The 24,027-nt window shown below is 33.5% G+C and overlaps 1 protein-coding gene across 1 annotated transcript in view; it reads left to right on the forward strand.

Annotated features, from left to right (window-relative positions):
• The window catches only part of LOC144449182 (uncharacterized), an 89,514-nt gene extending 71,611 nt beyond the window's left edge, over positions 1-17,903 (forward strand). The window contains exons 4-5 of the mRNA XM_078139684.1: positions 13,250-13,338; positions 15,351-17,903. Of these exons, the coding sequence (XP_077995810.1) occupies positions 13,250-13,338; positions 15,351-15,363 (102 nt within the window). The 3' untranslated portion in view covers positions 15,364-17,903. The remainder of the gene's footprint in view (positions 1-13,249; positions 13,339-15,350) is intronic.
• Positions 17,904-24,027: the final 6,124 nt, after the last annotated feature.

Raw genomic sequence — 24,027 nt, forward strand, 5'->3', positions numbered from 1 at the left:
CATTCTGAAAAATAATGATTGGGGAAATGGTTCGACACTGAAAAATTATAGCGAAATCACTCTTTTCCCCATAATCGTTATTTTCCATTGGTCTTGTCTAGATCACTTGCCTTCTAACTGAAAAATAATTTACATCCTACCGAGAACATTTTTGCCTGGGGTTTGGTTTAACACAAGTTATATATTACATTATTATAAATGCCTTTTTTCATTTGATTTCGTGTAATCACAGCGTGTCGTTTTTGTAGGTGAATTCTAGTGTGCATGTTGTTGTTGTTAACATCTAGGTCAAAGCACATCGGTGAAATGAGTTTCTAGGAGATTTTTTTAAGAGACTTTATGCAAATTAAGAAATTTGGGAATGTGTATGGCTGTGGTTGATGAAATTGTTTGGGCGTATGAAAGTAAAGATGTTTCTATGACAGAATTTTTAGTATATTCTAGCCGGAATTTATTGGCTTTTAGCTTGCTTCAGCGAATTTGTGATTGATTTAAGTGTTTTGAGCCTGAACTACACCAAAGACTTGACTGTTTACTCCTTTCTACCGCTCAAATGAATAACATAATTGTTCAACTTTTCGTAAATATACCTACCTGATTATTCAATTTTTCATAAATGTACGGTACATGTACATAAAGACTAAGAAATGCTACTTCAAAGACTTGACGGTTCTTCGACCTGTCCAGCTGCTGAAAATACATTATGTACTCATTTGCCAAACTTTTTCGACAGACAGAGATTTTGGTTGTCATGCAGTAATTTATTTGGAGAAGAAAAAAAATTGACTGCTTGAAAAAATAGTGAGATCATTTGAAACAAAGTGACAATGTTAGCAATTTGAAAGAGGGTGAATTATTGTAGACACACCATTAGAAAGTGAGTCATTTGCATCTCTCTAGCACTCTGTGCCTGTCAATCATAGGATCCTGTACCTCTTATCGCGAACTATCTCCATCATGTTTTGTTTTTATCTCATCCTAAAGCTCATCGTCTTCTCCTCATGCTTTCAGAAGTACTATAAAATTTCTAATTGACGCGGCAGCTGCCATTGAGAAGTTTGTTTTGAATGTATTGAGGGCATTAAAGCTAAATCTAACTGTGGATTACGTTGAGTGTGCTTTCATATCATACACAAATTGTGATAGTGCAAAATTAACATATATAAACACGGGTTTTGAAGACTTGCCCTAAATTTTAGGTGTAAATTTCTATTGTAAAACCATCTAAATTTTGAAAGTATCAGCTCTGAGGTGATACTTTAAACTTGGCAGTTTTCGACAAAGACTTATTTTAGCTTATTTCACTGGACTCCAAAAATAAGTAGCGACTAAAATTGCCTTCTTGTATATGAACACGTTGTAACAATCTGGGAATTAGTGAAAATAAGTCCTTGAGAATTAGCTGAAGACTATAAAATCGCAAAATTTTCTAGTAGCGAAAATAGCTAGGTTTTACAGTATATTTGCTATGTTTGAGGATTGACTTAAATTTTACAAGCAATGCTATTCATTTAAACTTTGAAAGTATTACCTTTCACTTTTGTCTACTATATTCATATTTTTACCTTTATACGAATATAAAGGCTCAAGATTACGAAAGTATTAGCGCTTAGTATTGCATGATACTTGTGTTATATATTCTATAATTACACAGATACAGGATCTAACAATTGAAAGTTCTCACTATTAGGATGATTTGAAGCTGTGGTCACAACTACTATTAAATGTGTACATGCTTTCAGGAGGAATATTTAGGTCATATGGTAGTAATGTAGGAAAGAGATATCTTGGGTTCTATTTGTGTAACAGTCTGCCAATTGTCATTATTTTCTCATAGGTTCTGACAGTGAGGTAGAAAATGTCAGAACAGAGCTGCTATGACTTGGTGTAATCATAAAGAATGATGTTGACTATTAAGAAATGTATGATACAGATATTTGAAGATGAAAAATAGTATACTTGATAATATAGGTATTGTACTGGTAAGGCCAAACAAAAATTGTGTAGTTCCCGGCAATTATGCTCAATTTTAGAATAAGTATGGAAAGCAGATTTTTTATTTCATTTTTTTTTTAGTATATATATTTTGTTTCATACGTGAGTGTCTAGTTCAGGTAGTTATGTTTTTCATTGTTTTCCATATGGTCTCTGTGTTATTGTTGGTTTCTTCTCATCAGATGTACAGCCATTACAGATTGGAAGAACAGTTTTAAATTGTCAGTTTCCGCGTCCACTATTTCTTGTGAGACTTCACATTTTTCCCGATTTTATTATTTTTTTCTTGAATGCATTGTCAAACCAAACAACCAATGAGATTCAAGCCTATAACCCATGAAAAGGACTTGTCAAACCAAACAACCAATGAAATTCAAGCCTATGTAGTCCATTAAAAGGACTTGTCAAACCATCGAAATTCGTCTACTGCCCATTATGAAAAATATGTCAAATGGGAAAACCAATGAAATTCGTGTCTACATTATCGGCATATTTTAGTACATGACCTGAAAGATAGTAGAGTGAATCAAAATCATATAATTTTTGCCTGGAGACTCCAATAATTAAACGGCACATACTAATAGAATGCTGTTATCTATAGACGGTATCAGTAAATATTATCTTAACATAGCGCATCCTGCATAATTTATAAGTTGAAAATGATAGCTGAAGATAGTATCGATAAACATCAAAGATAATCTAAACAGTTTCTGTGGGGTTAACCATCTTATTCCTATAGGGCCGTAGTCGCAGAGGACACACTGTTATACCACAGGAAGTGACATAATTCACTTGAAGTCTGCATGGTACCAAGAGTTTTGATCTTAGAGATAGCATAGTTTTGTGTTTCGCTGAACTTCTTTTTTTGGATCATTACAGTAGGACAGATGTCCGATTAACATGCAAAGCCACAGGCATGTTTGCATTGTGAGGTTGACAATACATATCGCTATAGATAGACAGGCTAAGTAGAAAGTATTGTATTCAGAATCTCTTGTTATCTCAAATTGTCAATGTCAATCGTTTAAGACAAGATATTTAGGATTTTGCAAACTTGTAGTATAAAAAAAAAAGTATAAACGAGATAATATTTTTTGACAAAGATCGTCTCAAATTTAGTCATAATTAAAAAACAGTGCGCTTCAGTATCTTAAATATAAAATTCTGTCATTTTTTTCTGTCATATCAAATTCCAATATGAATTCTAATTAGCAACCTAAGGTAAAGGAGGAGTAGGAACAAAATTTCAAATGGTACAATCGATTAAAAAATTCTATTTATTCAAATAAAATCCTGGAATGTCCTGAGGAATCTCAAGTACTGACATTTTCACATCTTTTTCGAATGGAATTCTGGTTTGGGGAAATCTGTAATGAAGTGCTGCTAAGGCCAAACACAAAAAAGTGTTTGGTTCTGGTAACCCAACCCAACCTAGTTTTTTACTGCCAACCCTAAACTTTTTATTAGGTAATTCGAAAAAATAATTGAAAAATTGAACAAGTTTTCAAAGTCGTACAAGAACGAGATTTGAAGACGTCATTGCTTCATGTGATTAAAATAACATGGTGGAATACAGTTTACCACATGATGTCTTCTGATGAGAAGTCTCGGATGACATCTGATTTTTTTAAAATCCTACCCACCCTGTTTTTGAATTGGGCATTATCGGAACCACACAATTTTTTTTATTTGGCCTTATAAAACAGTAAATCGGAGGAAGGCAAAACTTAACAAAGAAATAGTTAAGTACATTAATTAAAATCCTCTCTAGCTCAACTAGTAATTTATGTGTATAAATAAATACCCTCCTTGGTAGAAAGAAGATTAAAAATGTTATTGTTTTTAGTATTCTAGAGGAAATGATACTAATCAAGACATTTCAAATTTCAAAATGGCCGCCTCACACAGGTGTATAACTTTTGTACATCTCATGATCTCAATTACATTATATGCTGCGCTCTACTAAATACTAATTATCACTAAAAGCAAAATATCATTAGTTTCAGCCATCTACTACTCTTCATTATTTTATACATTTCAGCAGTTTCTTTTGACAGTTTTTCCGATATGAATAATTTCAAGAAGATTATTCAGATTTAACTGACCAATCAAAATGTCAACTTATTATGCATATTTTTTTACTTTTGTTATAGTTGTAATAATTATTCACACTAACTTATCTGACCAATCAAATTGTTAGTTTTGTCAACTTCAAGGTCTATACTTCATTGTCAGTGCCATGTATTGTTACATTACCACCATTTATATGAACAAAGTGTTTAGTATTGTGTAAATTCACCAACCCTCAATGACCTGTTGGTCTAATTACTTTGAGGTAAAAACTAAGATCTGATTTTAGGAAGTTGACCTCAAAGTATGATAATTTTTACAATATTCAAATATTCATTTGAAATAGTCATAGCATGATATGGCACACGTTCATCCTGTGTACATCACGTTTATGTGTGTTCATTTACATAGTGACTATGTGTTCATTTACATGATAACTTTTTGTGTTCATTTACTTAATGACCCCGTGTAGATTTACATAATAACTCTTTGTGTTCATTAACATAATGACCCATTTGAATAATGATGAATGTAGTCACTCCATAACTGTTACAAGCTTATTTGACAAATTGTTTTCAAACCATATAGTGCTAAAGAAATGCAGGACAAGCTTGTGGGTATGAGATTTGAGAACTAACAGAGTAACACAACAGTGCCTATGCCATACATGTTGAAAAACTCTAGGTTAAATTCCACAATTAAAGATGAAGTATTCTATTTTAAAATATGATTTCAACAAAGAAAGGTCGCCGCTAGTACAGGTTTGATTGTATTGTTAATTTAAATATGATGTTTCAACTGTGACATCAAAATATAAATATCGATAATGTGAAATAATGAAAAATTTCTGAATGTTGAAATCCTGTGTGTCAAATTTTCCATCTTTTTATTCTAAACAGTATAATAATGTAAGCATCGTGCTTGTACTCTGTGTTTACAGCAGGGAGAAAGACATGATTACTTGAAGCTTCACATCTGGACACGTGAATTCCAAATCAAGGAAATGAAGAAATCCTTATTAAAGTTTCAATTCAATTTCAGCACTGGGTTGTTTTGATGAAATTGCTACGAGTATCAAGAGAATGTGAGAATTAGCAATGCTTATTGGCTAGAGGGCTGCAGGGTAGAAAACATTCCTTTTCTTTTTGTTATGCCTGAATACTAAGACTAAGAATGATAACACAAAAAGGATTTCAGAGGACTTGTTTGTTACAAAATTTATGATTTTTTTCGAATATCACACAGGGCTCGACATTAACAGTAGTCCTGTGTCCTCAGAGTACCAATTCTTGTTATGGGGCTACCATAATTTGCAGCTGGTAGCCTGCTCAGGCTACCACTCAGTGACTGATAATGCAATGATTTAAAGGATGGAAGATTTACAGACGTAAAAGTATTTTAATATCAAACATATTTCCAATAGAGGAACTCTGTTTTCAGACAGTTCAGGAATACGGGACTACTGGTCACCATCCAACCATAGAATAAAGTTAATTTCAAGCCATTTTACATACTAAATTGTTAGCATGATAGTTAATATGTTTAGTTGTATCTAAAATAAAGGAGTGGTCTCGTGCACTGCAAGTAACCTTCACACACTAGTTGTAAGGGATGGACTTCTGAAACTACCCACTTGATGGAGATCTATATAAGAGGTCTTTTGATCAGAAATCGTTCAAGCCATGATGATCTGACAAGCTTCACATGTACATTGTCAAAAAACTGTTTTATGACAGAAAATAGCTGTATGAGAGTATGCAGTACTGTACTACTTTTCATGACATTTTCTTTCCTTTTTCATACATTTCTACATCTTAAATCCTGCGTGTAATATTCATGTTTGAAAACAAAAAATGTCTGTGATCCAGGATGTTTTTGCAGTTTTGTTTTTCAAGTTTTGCTGATAGATACCTGTATATCCATTATCCATTAATAACAAATATCCTGGTGAACTTTCAGGCCATTTTTAGCATACACCCAAGGCATGCGTACTTCCTTTGAAAGATGGAAATCCTTAAAATATGCTAAAAGCCTTAGATGTGTGTGTGTGTAAGACAGCAAAAATTTCTCATTTACCATGTATTACACTTGGGAGAGAGGAATCTCTCAGCTTGTTGAAAAATTAAAACAACCCAGAAGGGAAAAGTCTTCTAAATACAACATTACCTTAGATTCCGAGTTTTTTTTTCCATTAATGTAAGAATTCCATTTATTAGCTGCCCTGGCTCTCCGAATGCATGTCTGGAGGAGTTTTCCACATTCCCAGCCAATTTTTTCCATTGAACTACTCCAAGTGGGACCATTGCCTGAATAACCAGATTTTATAGGGGGATAAAGACGTGAATTTGAAATGTCAGATGAGAATGAGAAGTATCAGATTAGATTTATTACATAGCAATTAGATGACATCAAATCATAAACTCTTACATATTCTAATCTGGCTAGCTACATCATTAACAACGGAAGACCCCAATCTCAAAAAACTTGAAAAAAAAATTGCAGTGATGTAGTTTAATAGGGAGAGAGAGACCTCCATCACAAAGACTCCATATATTTGGGATGTATTTCATTGGGTAAGACCTCCATCTGAAAGACTCGATATGTTTTGACAAAATAACAAAGATGTATTTTAACGGATAGAGACCTCCATCTGAAATACTCTGTATGTTTTGAAAAAAATTGTAAAGATGTATTTAAATGGGTAGAGCCCGCCTTCTGAAAGACTTGGTATGTTTTGAAAAATATTTCGATCATGTATATTTAGAAAAGACCTCCATCAGAAAGACGCAATACATTTTGAAACTTCTGTGATCATGTACATTTTGTATGTTTATAGGGAATACCAGCATCAGAAAGACTTGTTTTGAAGAGATGTCCATCTTAACTAGTGTCAAAACTTGAGTAATAATGTTTTGGTAGCTTAATTTGATCCTTGTATATCAGTTTTGGGAGTGTGTAGGTTAAATGTACATAAGGATTGTTACTTAATAAACTGGATTGGTATCTGGCCATTCAAAATATGAACAGAAATTCAATCTTTTTTGAAGATACTACAAAAAAGATCACAACAAATATTTTCAGGGGAAAAGCCTACAAAAAGCAAAAAAAAAAATGAAATTTGGAATAAAATCCCACAGAAAATGTATATTTACACTGTTTGATGCGTTATTACTGTCAGATGTGAGTGTGGGAGAAATTTTATTTTAGAAAAATTGAAGATTGGAAAAAAATATCACAAAAATGATAAATAATGTATGGTTCTGCAATGATTAATATATAATATGCTGCTCTATACGGTATTATTGTCAGAAATGAGAAGAGGAGACTAAATAAAAATGATTTTTGAAAAAAATTGAGGCGCAAGTGAAAATAATACAAAAATTATAAAAAGTTAATAATCCTGAAATAATTATTTTATGATTTTGATACATTATTATTGCCAGAAATAGTAGGTGAGATGTAAAAAGAAAAATGTATTTTGAGAAAAAAATGAGTAGATGTGAATTGTGTAGTAGGAAGTCTTACTGTGCAAGTCAAACGTCATCAAAGTGAAGGTATGTACATTATACATCTGTGCTGGTTTAGAAATCACTGCTCTATCAGTTGTATCTTATCTATTAGGCACCAAGTCCCTGGGTGCATTTACTATTCCCACATTTAATTCACTCCTGATTATTCCGGGATTGCCCACAGTGACTTATCCCTCCAGGTGCCGGATTTTCCTGAACAAAAATCCATAATCGCATGGATTTTGTGGAACAGAATTTGCATAATTATACTCCTTCATTTGTTGAGAGATGGAGCCATACATCTTTTCTGTTTAGACATTTACACTAGTAATTCTGTGTTTTATCGTCGTTTTACTCCACTCAAACCAATCAAAACATAAAGTGTTTAATGCAATGTATGGTTTTGAAGAAAACAATTCCTGGGATCGCTCAAATTTTGGTCGACAAAAATATGTTTGGAAACAGATGCGGAGTCCAAAATTTGATAATGAGGTGATAGCTTCCATCATTTGTAATAGTATTATTACATAAGAACATGGCGTTTAGCAGATTAGTTAATGCAGCAGAAAAATCAATCGATTTGTAGTTTTCTTCTTGTTTCATCTTCAATTCCAGCATAAATGCATTGCCATAAGCTATATAAGATGAAGCCTTGAAGGACATGTAGTCTTTGACAGATTATTAACTGATATCATATTCACAGCCTACAAAATTATCGTTTCAGTTTGAATTTTGAAAAATGTAAGCTGGTTTTTTTTTGTTATTTTTTTGGTTTTAATCATTTTAATCGTTTGTTTCAGTCATCTCAGTTGAAATTCTTCATTTTTTTCGTAAAATTTTCACCACTTTGGATAAAATGTAAAATCATAACATATGTCTAGATTCCAGTTCTGCAATTTTCCCTCCAAAATATTGAAAATGTTGAATTTTAAACCAAAAGCCAGAATTTATAGTAGCAGGCTTACCAGTGGAATTTTTGGTAATTTGGAAAAATTTGACGATCTTTCACAATGAATGTTGTATAAGATTTGACAATATGTTCTATTATTTCTACGTTATGTTATGGGAGTTATAGAGTAGTCGATGTGAGACTTGTCATTATCACTGGATTTATAAGAAGAACCCTGTCACAGTGCCAGGGCAAGACTGGATTTTTAGGGGAAAACATACAGGGCAAGAGTTCATACATTAGCCCCAACTGCACCATGTCAGTAACATCACAGCAACATTGCCTTGCAGTAAAACAACCAAATGTTAAACAAGTTTGACAAAGCCTGTTGCAATACGTTACTCGCAGGAGTCGCAGCCCTCAGTTGTTACAAGGGGTTTACTTGTGTTTCAACTTCTTATTGTCAATTTTGATCACAAGATGAACAAAACAAACTAATGTTAGAAGGAATTGACAGCAAAATGGATGTTCCCAATACAACGAAATACAGAACTGTGTATTTTGCACACAACTCAGCCGTGAAGTTATGATAATTTGCAATTCATATTGCGTGGTTTGATCAGTGAGCGTACATGGTGTTGCCGTTCCGACAATTTGTCAAAAATTGTCCCCAAACAGTCAGAATTGTACTACAAATATGCCACAGAATGTGAATGTCATACCCGTGAGATTAAGCCTGACCACTTGTCCTCAAAACCAAATATAATAGATAGAATATTTTTGTTCTTGTCTCAGAAGTAGAGGCTTTGCAGTAGTCAGTGCATTAAACATAGTCTGTCCCTTGAGAGCTAGAAAAAAGACTTAGAAGTAATCCAGCGTGATGACTCAAATGGTGGTTAAGCAGAGTCCCCTGTGAAATTTGGCATCTAAGGGGATTACTGGCATCATGGCTTCCAACATACCACTGATAGTATTGAAACAAGTTGTCCTGTAGTCGTAGTAAAGCTTATGTTGGGATTCCAACCTTGATGTGCTTGAATCGTACTAGTTTGGTAGTGAGTACAGTTCAGGGATACACATTTGTTTGTTTTGGCCAAAAATCTGACGACTTTTCCCTATAGATTGTCTTCTTGTTACAAGTATGTAAAGCCGGTAAGTACCTCAAGGCTGCTGCAGTGGTTTATGCCAGAAATAAGAATATTCAATCTACTAATACGCACATGTCACAAGGATTTGATTATTGCATACCTCTCTCCCCTCTATACTCTTATTTGAAATCCAAAATTTTGATAAAATTGAATGCTAGAAACTAAATTTTGATAAAATTGAATATCGGGGAAACAACAATTTATGCACAGTAGTCTTGCAAGCCTTCCCACCATACTTTTTTTTTTTGAGATCCAAAATTTTGACAAAATTGAGATCACAAAACAAAAGTATGTTTGCCATATGAAATTAGAACTCTTGCAAGCCTTCTCTTCACTATGTTTGTCATTCAAAATTTTGACAAAATTGAATATCACAAAACAAAAGTGTATTCATCGTATGACACTATATAAGACTGCGTTAACCATAACTTTTGATTTGTTGTCGTATTTTAGTTTGTATACATGTAGCAATACTCGATAAGTACACTATATATTTTATTACACTGTTTTGATAACTGATTTCAGTTGCAGACAGAAAATTGAAATTTTTTTGATAGCAAACATTGGTGAATACAAAATGAAGTTGGCACACAGACACTATAATCCATACATTTGTTGTCATTAGGATTACAAATGTGACATATTGACAGCTAAAATAGTATATTTGTGAACAATTGAACAGTTTGTAGTTTTTACACGTACATGTAGAGACTGTTAATATTCTTCATATACATTGCTACACACACAGACACACATACATGTACATACATACATACATACATACATACATACATATATACATACATACATACATACATACATACATAGACATACATACATACATACATACATACATACATACATACATACATACATACATACACACACATACATACATACATACACACATACACGCATACACACATACACACACATACATACATACATACATACATACGTACATACATACATACATACATACATCCATACATACATGCACACACACACACACATACACACACACACACACACACACACACACACACACACACACACACACACACACACACACACACACACAGCTGTGTACTTGTACATGTATGATGTACCTTCATATTATTTGATTTTAAAAACTATAGATTTTGACATGCAACTGGTTACAGGAAACTAAATATCATGCGTTAGTGAATCTAGTATGTTGCTTTTATGTACAAAGTGGTTATTAAAGACATCTTAACAACAAGATGTTTTCGAGTTTTTTTCTGCTGTGAAATAGTGAGAATTTGTCTCTGACAAAAATTTTCAGGCCTATTGTATTTTATCCATCAATTATTAAAATTGTTTAATTTCATGATGAAACATTGGTTAAAAAGATTTTGAGATGAGTTAGTTACTTCGGTTGGTACCAGGTAGTTTTTTTTGTTTTTTTTTTCAAATTTAATATTTTAGTATAAGAGAATTTTGTAGGTCGTTTGTTACTCCTAAATGCATGAAACTGTCTTGTTATGTTCACATAGACATTTCACAGCAAAACGAGGATTAGTAGTGTAAAATCACTACATCTGTGTACGGCATACAAAACAGTGAATTCTAGCCAAAAATCCATAAAAAATAAAAATTTATGACAGTTGTGTGATTGATAAATTTATGCTTTTCTCTGCAAGGTTTAGTCCCAGCTAAGCCCACTTTCATTCATAAGATTCGGTGAATGTTGATAAAAGTTGTATGTCAGGCCCAATGGGGTTGAGAACCGGATTAAACTTGACACGTGGATTAGCAGACCACAGATAGAGGTGATAGATGGTTCACATTTACAAATCCCACCATGTAACTCATTATAACAAAGCATTTATCATATATATTATCCTTTGAGTCATCGACTCCAACTTTTGTCTGTTTGTCTGCTTTCAGATTTGACGGAAATTGTATTCCTGGAAAATTGTCGCCAGCCAATCTGAAACACTAATTTTGAGTCACCAAACCAATGAGAAACTCGGATTTTAATTAAAATGATTCTAATTAGTGTGTTTTAATGAAGCAATAGTGACTAAACCAATCAGACACGCTGGTTTCATTAAAATGATTCCGAGTGGTGTATTCTTTAATGTCGGAAATATTAGCAAGAATTATAAAAATCATTACAGGAGTCAGATTTATTTGATTACCCTATATTTGAAACTAAATGAATTGCTACCCCAAAACAGGTGTTGAAAGACACTCACCAGATGTATCAACCAATCAATTGTTACGTTTCTTGGTTCACTAAACAGTGATTGGTCAACAGTTGTATGGATTAGTCATACTGGGTTCTGGTTTTTTATTTGCACTTCATTCACTGCCCATCGTGTAAAATTAGTTGAATATGAAGGTAAAGTTGATGTTGGAGAGGAGATAAAAGTATGAGTAACAAGTGCAGTATATTGTATGAGAATACTAATTTTTGAAATTTCATGCAAAATGAAAAACAAAAAATCTGTGCATACAGACTGTATGATAATTATTCACGTTTCATTACTTCATGAATTTTATATTTCTCAGGAGCCTTTACCAGCTTCTACAGTGTAAACAGAATGAGTAGAGAATTTTGTGTCTTTTTGATGAGAAAATAAACTAACACTTGAATGTTTTCTGCAAAAAAAAAAAAAGTAACATACTAGAGTAGGAGTAGTAGTAGTAGTAAGATTCCAAAAGGTGAGAATGAGAGATGAAAAGAATCCACCTGAGAATTCCTGTTTGGGTCAGAGGTCATAATTTGCATATTCATGAGGGAACATAAATCTCAGTGATGTTTTCTTTACGAGTGTTTTTTACTTCCTCCAGTGTTGTGATTGTCACATAGGTGTAGTAAAACTATAAATCGTGGTTTCTAGCTGGAAGTACAATATCAACCTATTGACTTGTATTTCACTTTTGATGAGAAGGTCCAAGTTCCACGATGTAAAAACGCAAGTTTGCAATCGTTTCGTTAAAAAAAAAGACTATAAATATTACAGTTTTATTGGCTTAAACCCCAGTGGCAATTCTTAGCTTTGTTTGTGTCAGCAGTCCTTTCCTTTAAGTTTTACAACATTCTATAATCACCATTGAAGAGTTTAATTAGTTATTTATTTGTTTGTTTGTTTGTTTGTTCTTTCATTTGTTTGTTTATCTATTTAGTTATTTCTTTTTTTTAAAAGATAGATAGAAAAAAACCCCAAATGTATTCATATCAGAGAAAGAAATCCTAAGTTGGATAACAGTAGATCTGGTGAAAATCATGGAAATAATTCAGTCTGAACTGATCTAGTCTGTAACCATGACAACATATACATTATGAACAAAATACAAATACATATTTATGAATGTGAAAAGTTAATTTAACACTGCGAATATACTTTATTCTACTTTTTTGAGTTATTAATTTTGTCAAAACTGTACATGTTTAGAAGGGATGGGTTTATAGATTTCGATAATGGTGGATTATTCATCAAAATATTTCATAATTTTTACTTTTACTCTGATCCATCCTATGAAAGTAGAGTACGTAGTTTTCCTGCTGTTGAGACAAAAATTGGCCCTTGATTTAAAAGAATATAGTGTTGTTTTCAAAACAATGATAAGTTTTTTAACCGATACTGATGTTGTTTTTTTTATTGCAGTGTGCAGAAGAGTTGGATTCGTTGAAGAATTGTAATAACAGACTACAAGATGAAATCAGTATTCTTAGGCAAGAGTGTGAATTAATCAGGTGAGGAAACAGACTTTGCAGCATGACTGAATTTGTAGCTCAGTAGTGCTGCAAGGCAAAGTAAAATGTCTGTCTGTCTGTCTGTCTGTCTGTTTGTGTGAACGACTGAAAGCCACAAACCACTTAATTGATAGCAATGTTTAGGATGTCACCAGAGTTTTTTTGTTCCAGGCAGTGATCAGATCAACGATGGTGAGGATGTTACCATAGCTGTGGTATTTGTGAGGGAATCATTCAAGGCAAAAAAGTGATCTGAAGAGTGATATGCAAATTTTTGTCTAAGAATGTTGAAAGTGGTCAAAGTCTCTTACAATCTAAAAATCTTATTGGCCTAGAGCCGTACAAAGGTTGAATAAAGTCTGAAAGTCTACAAATAGTTCAATGAAAATAGAAGGATATGATGGCTTTGTAGCTCCTGGTAATCTACCTCAAGTACCTAGGTAACTATATTCCTAAACAAAATGTATGATTACGATGGATTTTACGATATCGCTCAGTCTCTGTTATCAGGGTTGTAAAGCCTAGTAAAAGAAAACTACTACAAATGCACTTCTGCCCTCAATTTCTTTCTACATGTTATGTACATACTCATTCCCCACCAATCCAACCCTCCACTGCACCCCCCCCCCCCCTCCCCCGTTCAGTTACACAAGATTTTCATTCAAATAGCCGTAACATTTTTCATTAGATTTGTTTATTTTGAAAAACTATTCAAAAACCTTTACCGGAAATAGTATAGTGATTACCCATTGATTATGTATTTCTCACAATGTATTTTGACAGTACAGTGAATAGGCTAGATGTGAGCTGGGTTTGGCTACAAAGTGATCACACACACACTTCAACAAGTATAACCCCATGTTTACCGATAGTAGAAATAAAAATATAAATAATCACACAAAATAGAAAGAAAGAAAAAAAGAAAGAAATTTGCTTCAATTCCAGCTGTTGAAGCTTAACATTTTGTTAGTACTGATAAAAATAGTGTGTATACTTTACTCTGACACTTTTCATGTCAAAATGTGCAGTGACCTTTTGACCTCTCACGGAATTTCCAAACTAAATATTGTTCCATCCCTTCTATGTGTATGGCTATGTCTTTGGACCCAAGCAATATAAAACACAACTGTCAATCCAATTTGAAAGAAAAGTAACAAGTTTTACAACATTTTTTTTGCCATTTTTCATGAAAAATTTGATACTGCTTATGGTATCGTTGTAAAATATAACATTTTCAATCATTACTATGTCTAATAATTGCCTTGAGTTATGAAAAAGAGAGACATTTCGAAGGCCAATTCTTTTCCTAGATATACCATTCTTCAAAAAATGTCCCTTGTAATAGCTTGGTTTCATGGACACCCATATGCACCAAAATATTGAAGTATGTGATGTCAGTCACGTAAAGTCATCCTAGTTTATGTGCATTGATTGCGACATTGGTATCACCCGCGTATACTTCTCACACCCCCTGTGACCCCATGCCAGTACCCTAAATTTTAAAACAGTTAGTGTGCAACAGGACACTGCCAATAATATGGCACGGCCACTTGTTTGACTGAAATATAATCACACCATGTATTATAAGCTATGGTAACAGCTGCAATCATGGACAAAGACGAAATGTGTTTTTAATTTTGATGTAATGTCATTTTATTGCATTTATAAACTGTTATGTGATGGTATATGTTACAGATCATTAGCCACATGACTCAAAAGTGTACGGGAAATGATTACATTTTTAGTAAGTAAACAAAAGACGCCATGTTACAAAAGTAACCACATAGTTTGCCTCATTAGACTTGTAGTGGTATTATGATAAATATAGACCTGCTGTTTGTCATTAGACAGCTTTGAGTCCCGGCAAATCACATGTATAGTGCAGAGAGTATAAACCCATGTATACACCCATATACACAGCTGTGGCCTAAACACAGCTGACCTTTTATTCAACTCTTCACACTTGTTTTTTTTCTCTCTCTCACCTTTTTTTTCTTCTTTTTTTTTTGCAGTAAAATACCTTGACAAAATATCTGCTGCCAAGAAATTCCATTTGCGGTCTTTCTTTATGAAGAAGTCAAAAGTATATGCATATGAACATGATCACATGACTGACATGTGACATGAAATGCAGACCAATGCCAATGGTGACCTTATGATGATCACATGACAGAAGATGATGTAAGAAGGACAAGTGCTGACGGACTAAAAGTGGCTGTCTTTTTTTTCCTCTATTTTTAATTTTGATATTTTTTTTTGTAAAATACTTATGTTGCAACGCCCTACGGACATATTATTCTGGGCTTCCTGAAAGATTTATTGCCAATGTGCTGCAGAAGCTTATCTCAAAGAGTACATGTCAGATAACAGAGAAACACTTTTAAACGGAGATAGTATCAATTCATCACACATCATAATCACATGTTATTACATGATAATGAAATGTTAATCACATGATAATCACATGATAATGAAATGTTAATCATATGATAAACACATGATAATGAAATGTTAATCATATGATAATCACATGGTAATGAGGTTTTAATCATATGATAATCACATGGTAATGAAATGTTAATCATATGATAATCACATGGCAAACACATGATCAAGGAGGATTCTGGGAACAAATAGGAATTTTATTTTTTACAAAACGAAGAAACACAAAGGTGTTTTTATCAAGTGATGCGAGGCTTTTACGTATCTTTGTTGTGTGTGCACAAGAAAATGCACTTTAATGTTCTTGTGTATTATGTACAAATGTAAATATGTGTAGAAAGTTGAATCCATGAGTCATATTTGGTGTCCAGGAATGCCACAGGCCGCCTTGACTGGTACATCTGAATATATTCAAATCACCAAATTCTTATGTCTGACGGAGAACCAATCAAATTCGCGTTGGTAGAAACTGCTGGAGGTAATTTATGCCAACCTAGGGAGCAAATTATGATATTCAGCCAATCACATGACAATGATTTTAGCACCTTTAACTTAACCAAAAAAACTACAGTGTATGTAGCACCAATCAGTTGACAGGTTGTAATGTGTATTAATGTTCATTGCATGAAGCACTTTTTAAATCTTTTACACAAATGCTGCAATACGACTTTTTATATAAAAGAAACACAAAAAAAGGCCTTTTTGACTATAAATGGAAGGAGAAAAACAAAGTGATCTTCCATGAATTAACCTGAGGTATATGCAATCACCAAAACGACATACTTTTCGTAGCTGCCAATCAGTGTTTTCTCGGTGTCTGTTCATATATCTGTATTTTCAGTTGCTGACACACACCGCCAAACTTTTCAGTCAAAGTCTACCAATCTGATATTCAAGTGTTTTCTGTAAAAAAAAAAAAAAAAAAAGATTATATTTCCTAAGCTGGACTATACCATTCAAACCTATGGGTAGTGACAGGGTGAAAATAGAGTACACATGTACATATATCCAACTTTTTTTCAACAAAATAATTTTTCAAGTCAGAGTTTTCCTTGCAGTCTGTTTACGTGTTTGTAAGTTTTAGTGACAAGAAAAAAAAGGATTTCCATTGTGTCGTCGTATCTTTGTTTAAGAGTGCACAGCAGTATTACGAGAGAAAAAAGTTCCAACTTTTTTGAAAAGAATGTTCATTGTGTGTACGGATATTTGTATCGTGAAAACTATGAACTGACTTGGCGAAAGAGGAATTCCATGCCAAAAGTTTAACACTATAACAGAAAATTTCTCGTAGTTTCAAAAATGTGTCGATTGTCCACAAAGTGTAGTTTACCAGGATGTATTTTTTTAGTGGCTCAACAATCATTGTATAAGGAACTATGTAGTTTGAACACTTGTACAAGCGGCAGTAAAGTGTTGTGACCTTTCTGCAGTTGAAGGTCAAAGGTCACAGTCTGGTCAGCCATATTGCCATTCTATTTCACACCATTTGTTGCATACATTCTGACCATTTACGTAGTATTTCTGTGCATTTTATTCAAATTTTAATAACAATTTCAACATTTTTAAAAAAAAGAAGAGATGTCAAGTTTATATACAACAGTTTTTTGTCATTTTTCTCCCAGCTGCTACTATTGGTACGCTGAAGCTGTGTTGGCTTCCAAAACTTTGCTGCATTCAAATATTTCTACCTAGAGAACAACTACAACCGCCTGGAGTAAAGCAATATCACACAACACAAACAAATGATTATAGGGGTCAAAGGTTAGGGAAAGCATTTATTTCCAAGAATACAAAAAAACAAAACATATATTTTTCATTCTCCATATTATAAGATCAATGTATTTTCAAGACAGTTTCTCTTCATATATTTCTCATGCAAAGAAATGAAAAAAAATGCACCCAAAAATCCGAAATGGTAATTAGTGTATGGTTTTTACCAATAATAATCGGTTAAGATTCCTATCCCTGGTTGGTGCATTTTACAGAGTTTTTTATATACCATTTGTATTTATTATTTTGTGTAAAGAAATAGTGGGAAAACGAAGGACATTTTGTCCAAGTTTTATTCTTGGATGAAAGTTTTACTCACAATATGATATTATTGTAGATGAACTCAATGTGAAAATAGATGGTTACGCATTTTCAACAATACTGTGTCCGTCTTTGTTTTCTGTGTGTGTGTGTGTGTGTTGGTGTGTATGTGCATGCTTGCATTGTGTGCATGTGTGTGAATGTATGTGTATGCAAACAGTGTAGGTGGTTGGTAGGTACGTACGTAGCACGGACAAGCTGTGTAGGTAGGCAGGTACACATGTGGTGTTCGTGAAGTTGCTACTTTAGTAACTCGCTGTTTGGCCTTGAAGGGCCTCACTGTAGCACGTAGCACGGAAAATTATGTAGGGAGATCTAGAGTAAGCTACGGTATGATATGGTAAAATACGCAATAGAAACGTACAGAACTCTCCAAATTGTGAATGTAGAACTCCCTCAATTAGTTATAGAACATATGACATCATACTGATGTATGTAAACAATCAGCCAATAGTTTGGTTGAGTATATGCCATTCATCTGTAAAGAGTAGCAATACTGGTTTTCTGCTGCACCTGTATATTATCACAAATTGACCAGTAAATTATGAGTTGACCAAATTTCATTGTAATCCATAGTGTTCATTTTGTTACAAATATTAATATCATTTCTCTTGTCATATAGTCCTCGATGTTACTACCGGAATCCTAAATACCCGGCGACGAAACCCAGTGTTACTATGGTAACAGTTAAAATGAGTTTACAATTAGTCCGTAATCAATACTAACCATATGTAAATAGAAAGATATCAAATATTTTCATATTGTCGTAGGCTACGATGTATTTCATTTAATTCCGGTTTAGAATGACACACTGTCAGATGAAGATACGTTTACCTGTGTAAAGCTAGATGCATTTGTAACGAACGATTGCTCTTCCAATATACATTACATCATTTTTACATGAGGATAAAAATGGAAAGTTCATGTGAATCGTCAGATGTAGTCGTGATATACATATTTTATCAATATTTATTTATTTATCTATTTCATTCTTCGTTATTCATTATTTATTTAGAAGCCAGAGGAAGACCTGATTTGATATGGGTTTAGTTTGTCTAGGTAATTTCACTGGTCCCAACTCCTCGTTGAAATATAAATGAAACGCTGGTGTCGAACAGTCAAAAGATCATAACTGTCGAATAAGTCAGTTGAAAATGTAACGAACATGAAATGCAACAACAAATTTATTAGACTATAACTTTTCCCGGAGGAATTCTATGACTTTTCGCGGAATTCGTAGTAATATCGGGAGGAGGGAATGAGTTTCGTGCACTCGCAATGAGCATCTCTGCAGTGTTTGGGCGTGATGTATGTGTATATACATTATGCAACGATGCTCACGCTGTTTTCAATCCGTCATCTCTGAGCTCCACGCTCAAGACGCTCGAGTCAACAAACCACCCGGCAGGTTGCTGGGGAGAGTGCAAAAATCATGAATCTGGAAAAATTACAATATCACGAAACTCAATCGTCTTTTTTCTTAACATTACTGACTATTATACATTTTAAGGTATAAATTACATGTACCATATTTAAACTTTCAACAATTGAACTGGATAAAACTTTTCATAGCAAGATATCATACTATTTGACTATTTTAATAAAGGAAAATTCTCGATCCGGTTTGGTCAAGAATTGTATTGCTCTAAAAATTTCTCCCTTTAAATATTACGGACTAGGCAATTTAAATTAAAATGTAACTTACCCATGGTAAAAAAAAGTCTTTAATTATAACAAACTTTTTGTGATGCTCGATTAAATTCCTAAATTAATGATCACCCAGCCTCGATTTCGATGATTTTTCTCAGAAATGAAAATCATTTATAAGAGCTTATAGGTATATTTTCAAAATTAAATCTAATAGTATCATAACTGATACCAGAATTTTTTAATTGTTCGTGTATCAATCGCATTTAATGTTCTTATGACGTCATTCAAAGCCCTAGTATCTTGTTATGTGAGCATTTTGTCAATCCTCACCCCACCCCCATCGAAGACGGTAGTGAAAATCCAGACATCAGTAGATTATACTAGGCTACGTCATTCTTATAAGGAAAACAAATATAATTGTTTGTTTCCGATAATATGGCCTTAAAAAATAGGGTAGGTAGGGATTTTATTTATTTTATTTTATTTTATTTTATTTTATTTTATTTCATTTCATTTCATTTCATTTCATTTCATTTCATTTCATTTCATTTCATTTCATTTCATTTCATTTCATTTCATTTTATTTTATTTCATTTTATTTTATTTTATTCTATTTTATGTTTTTAATTGTTTTGAAAAACATTGTTTCGACCCAAACACAAACGAAATGGTGGTCAAAATACCCCTTCTAGATAGTCAACGTTTGATGAATTATGTACATACATCGCGGAAGAAAGAAAACAGACGTTACAATGGTACATGAAGGTCAAGAAAACAAAGAATTTCTTATCTCTTTCTTTTTAAATATTTAAAAAAAAATGTTTAGGATCGGAGACTTAAACTAGGGTCGTTCGGGTTATCGAAAACACACAATTTTTGTTATTTGGCTTAATTAAGGATCCTCGGTTTATCCTGGCGTTTATCGTCTTATAGTAGATTGGCATTATATTTACGATCACAAGGTTCATCTACATTTTAAATTACTTTTCTGCAACCCCTCCCCTTCCCCACCCTACAGCACTTCCCCCTAAATTTTATCTTCCTATCGGACTCGGATATGTATCTAGAGCACACATTTTAGCACACATATCGCATGTAATATTAGTGATATGCGATGAGAAAAGTAAACCGATAGAAAGATAATGTGATCGAATACGATTTGGTTTTCAGTCGCAAACGTGTTGAATACTTCCGCAACGTAAGTGAATATATAACACCTGATTTAAATTTATACATATATAGAATAAGCTACAAGAAATCTCTCTCTCTCTCTCTCCCTCTCTCTCTCTCTCTCTCTCTCTCTCTCTCTCTCTCTCTCTCTCTCTCTCTCTCTCTCTCTCTCTCTCTCTCTCTCTCTCTCTCTCTCTCTCTCTCTCTAGATCTTTCTCTCTCTCTCTCTAGATCTCTCTCTCTCTCTCTCTCTCTCTCTCTCTCTCTCTCTCTCTCTCTCTCTAGATCTCTCTCTCTCTCTCTCTCTCTCTCTCTCTCTCTCTCTCTCTCTCTCTCTCTCTCTCTCTAGATCTCTCTCTCTCTCTCCTCCCCCCCTTGTCAAATACAGACCGCAGAGTATCAGATTGTCAGCAACAAAGAATATAACCAATATTTCATACTCTGTTCATACAAATTGAAGTATTAACCACTTGGTGGTCCTAATGTTGATATACATATAACACTTAAACTTCCTGATAAATCCGGTTAAGTACGCCCACTGTCTTACCGTGGAAAGCGTGGGTCAGCTGGCGTGGGTAGCAATATTTCAATTGCCCGATACCATCAACACATCATCCGCTAAATATCATCGCTTCACCACTGATTAAATGAAACTGTAGGTTGTTTTGAAACTATAATGCAGAAGTTTATTTCACTCCAAGTAAAAAAAAATACTCTGTATCATGCAAGCTTGGATGTATCGGTATTTTGCTTGTAAATTCGTACGTCCAGAAATGAGATTATCTGTCGTTGAGGGTGCTGCTCCAGTCACGTAGACTCGTCATCAGGGTATCTGTGTTTTTTTGCCGACAATTTCTTCCCAGTGCTTAGTTCATTATGACAAGTTATTTCACGTGACTACAGGAAATGATAGAAAACAAAATATACATCATGAAAGTTTACATCTATATTCAAAAATTTGGTTAAATTTGCCATGAAATGAAGAATGAGATATCTCCGTCCTCACGAACTCAAGCGTGTTAAGTTTTTTTCTTCTACTTCTGTGTACATGACTTCACCGCGGGAAGATTGTACAAATACTACGTTCATTCCCAATCAGCATCTCTGAAGTATTGTGACCGACGAGTATCTTTAATCTTTCTAAAATTTAAAATTTAAAGTAAAATAAGATAAAATTCCTACCTACCTACTCTATTTTCTGAAGTCATGTTATCTGAAACAAAGATTTATTTTCATTTTCCTAGATCTAGACACAAAAGTCGTCTCAAATGATAGAGAGGAAATGTGTTGCTTGAACATAGATAGGCTCTGAAGTGAACCCTACGCCAACCTAAGAAAAAACGAGGATAAATATAAGTTCAACTGTAGATGGCAGTATACATCATCAAACTCAAATTCCTTCACAAAGGTAAAAAAAACCGCGAAATTGCGACTGTTTGCAGTCTCAAAACGACTTATTAACGAAAGAGTTGAAAAATGTCACTTTCCTTCTGTTGGCAGTAATTAAACGTGTCCATGGTCGAGGCAAATCATATTTTAGAAGATTTATAATAGAAAACTTGAACTTTTGAGTAGATTCTAGATAATTTAGCATAAATATATAAAAAAAATTCATAGAAATATAAACAGAGAAAATCCCATAGTTTCTTTATAATGTCAAAATTTCTATTTTGAATCCGAACACGTTTAAATAGTTTTCATAGTCTGGTTGGTGTTGAATACATAAACACAAAAATCGTCTCAAATATTAGAGACTATTATTGTTGCTTGAACATATATATTTATATGGAAAGACAGGGAGGACAGCGACTACGACTCGAAAACTGCAACCTGCGACTTGCAAACTGCTACTGTGAAAACGACTTACAAGAACATAAAATACAAAATTTAGAAGGGATTTTTGATAAGTTAAGATAAATAGATATCTGCAATGGAAAATTATTCAATGAAACACAAATATCGATATAAAGTCGCCTGTAGATGGCAGTATACATCATGAAAACGAAATTGTAACTGTTCATTGAATAAATTTCCCATTGCCGATATACATTTATCCTAAATTTATAAAAAAAAAAAAAAAAAAAACCTTCTATATTTTATGTTTCTGTCTTAAAAATTTCTAAATTATGAAGGTATATCAATTTATAACTCATTATTACGGACCGATATTTAGTTTATCCATCTCCACGGTTTATCTAAAAAGTACTAGTCGGTAGGGGTTACCGGAACCAATATTTTTTGGCCTAAGTTAAAGTAAATAAAAACGTTATACCGTATCTCCTCGGGTTAGCGCCCTCACACGGGCAAGCGCCCAGGCCTTTCTTTTTTACAATGTCGACTTTATATATGCAGACTGTACTGTTATAGTCTTAAAAGACCTGGTTTCTCTCTGGAATACGATTTTTTTAAATGACCACAAATGAGGCAAAAGCATGAAGGTGTACATGGAAATAGAAGTAAATTGTTACCATTTTGCATGCAAAAAAGTGTTGGGTTGTCGACGGAAGCACACTTTTTTTTTCATTTCGTCTTATGTATTCAACATCAACCAGACTATGAAAACTATTGTAAACGCGATCAGATTCGAAAAGAAATTTTGGAAAGTATAAAGGAAGTATGGGATTTTCTGTTTATATTATAATTCTATTAATTTTCAATATATTTATCCTAAATAATCTAGAATCTACGTTCGTGTTTTCTATCATAAATCTTCTAAAATATGATTTGCCTCGGCCATAGACATGTTTTATTACTGCCAACAGAAGGAAAATGACATTTTTCAACTCTTTCGTAATAAGTCGTTTTGAGACCGCAAACAGTCGCAATTTCGCGTTTTTGACCTTTGTGAATAAATTGAGTATAATGATGTATACTGCCATCTACCGTTGAACTTATATTTATCCTTGTCTGTCTTAGTTAGACTGTAGCAACATTAAATTCTGTCGTCATAAGTCTTCCGTACTAATAGCAATAAAAACTTCTAAAATATGATTTACTTGGCCATGGGCACGTGTTTCTATTAGAAATACAAAGAAACTGGCATTTTTCAACTTGAAAATTGTTTCAATTGATCAAACAACACACGAAAGTTGTTTGAATTTCATATATTCATTGTGTAGTCTCATCAGTGTGTCGCTCGTGATATTCATCACGTCAAACTCGTGATCATGTCCCTTGTAGATAGCAATCTGTTCAGCAGTTATCCGATCTCAGAATTATACCATCTGCTCAGATATTATAGCATAGTATATTTTGCCACCCGATACCAAGGCAACTGTGCTAAGTGATAGGAACTTTTAGAAGATATAGAACCATTGGATATCTTCACAAAAAAAA

Source organism: Glandiceps talaboti, chromosome 18 (assembly GCF_964340395.1).
Source record: "Glandiceps talaboti chromosome 18, keGlaTala1.1, whole genome shotgun sequence".
NCBI classification, from domain to species: Eukaryota; Metazoa; Hemichordata; class Enteropneusta; family Spengelidae; genus Glandiceps; species Glandiceps talaboti.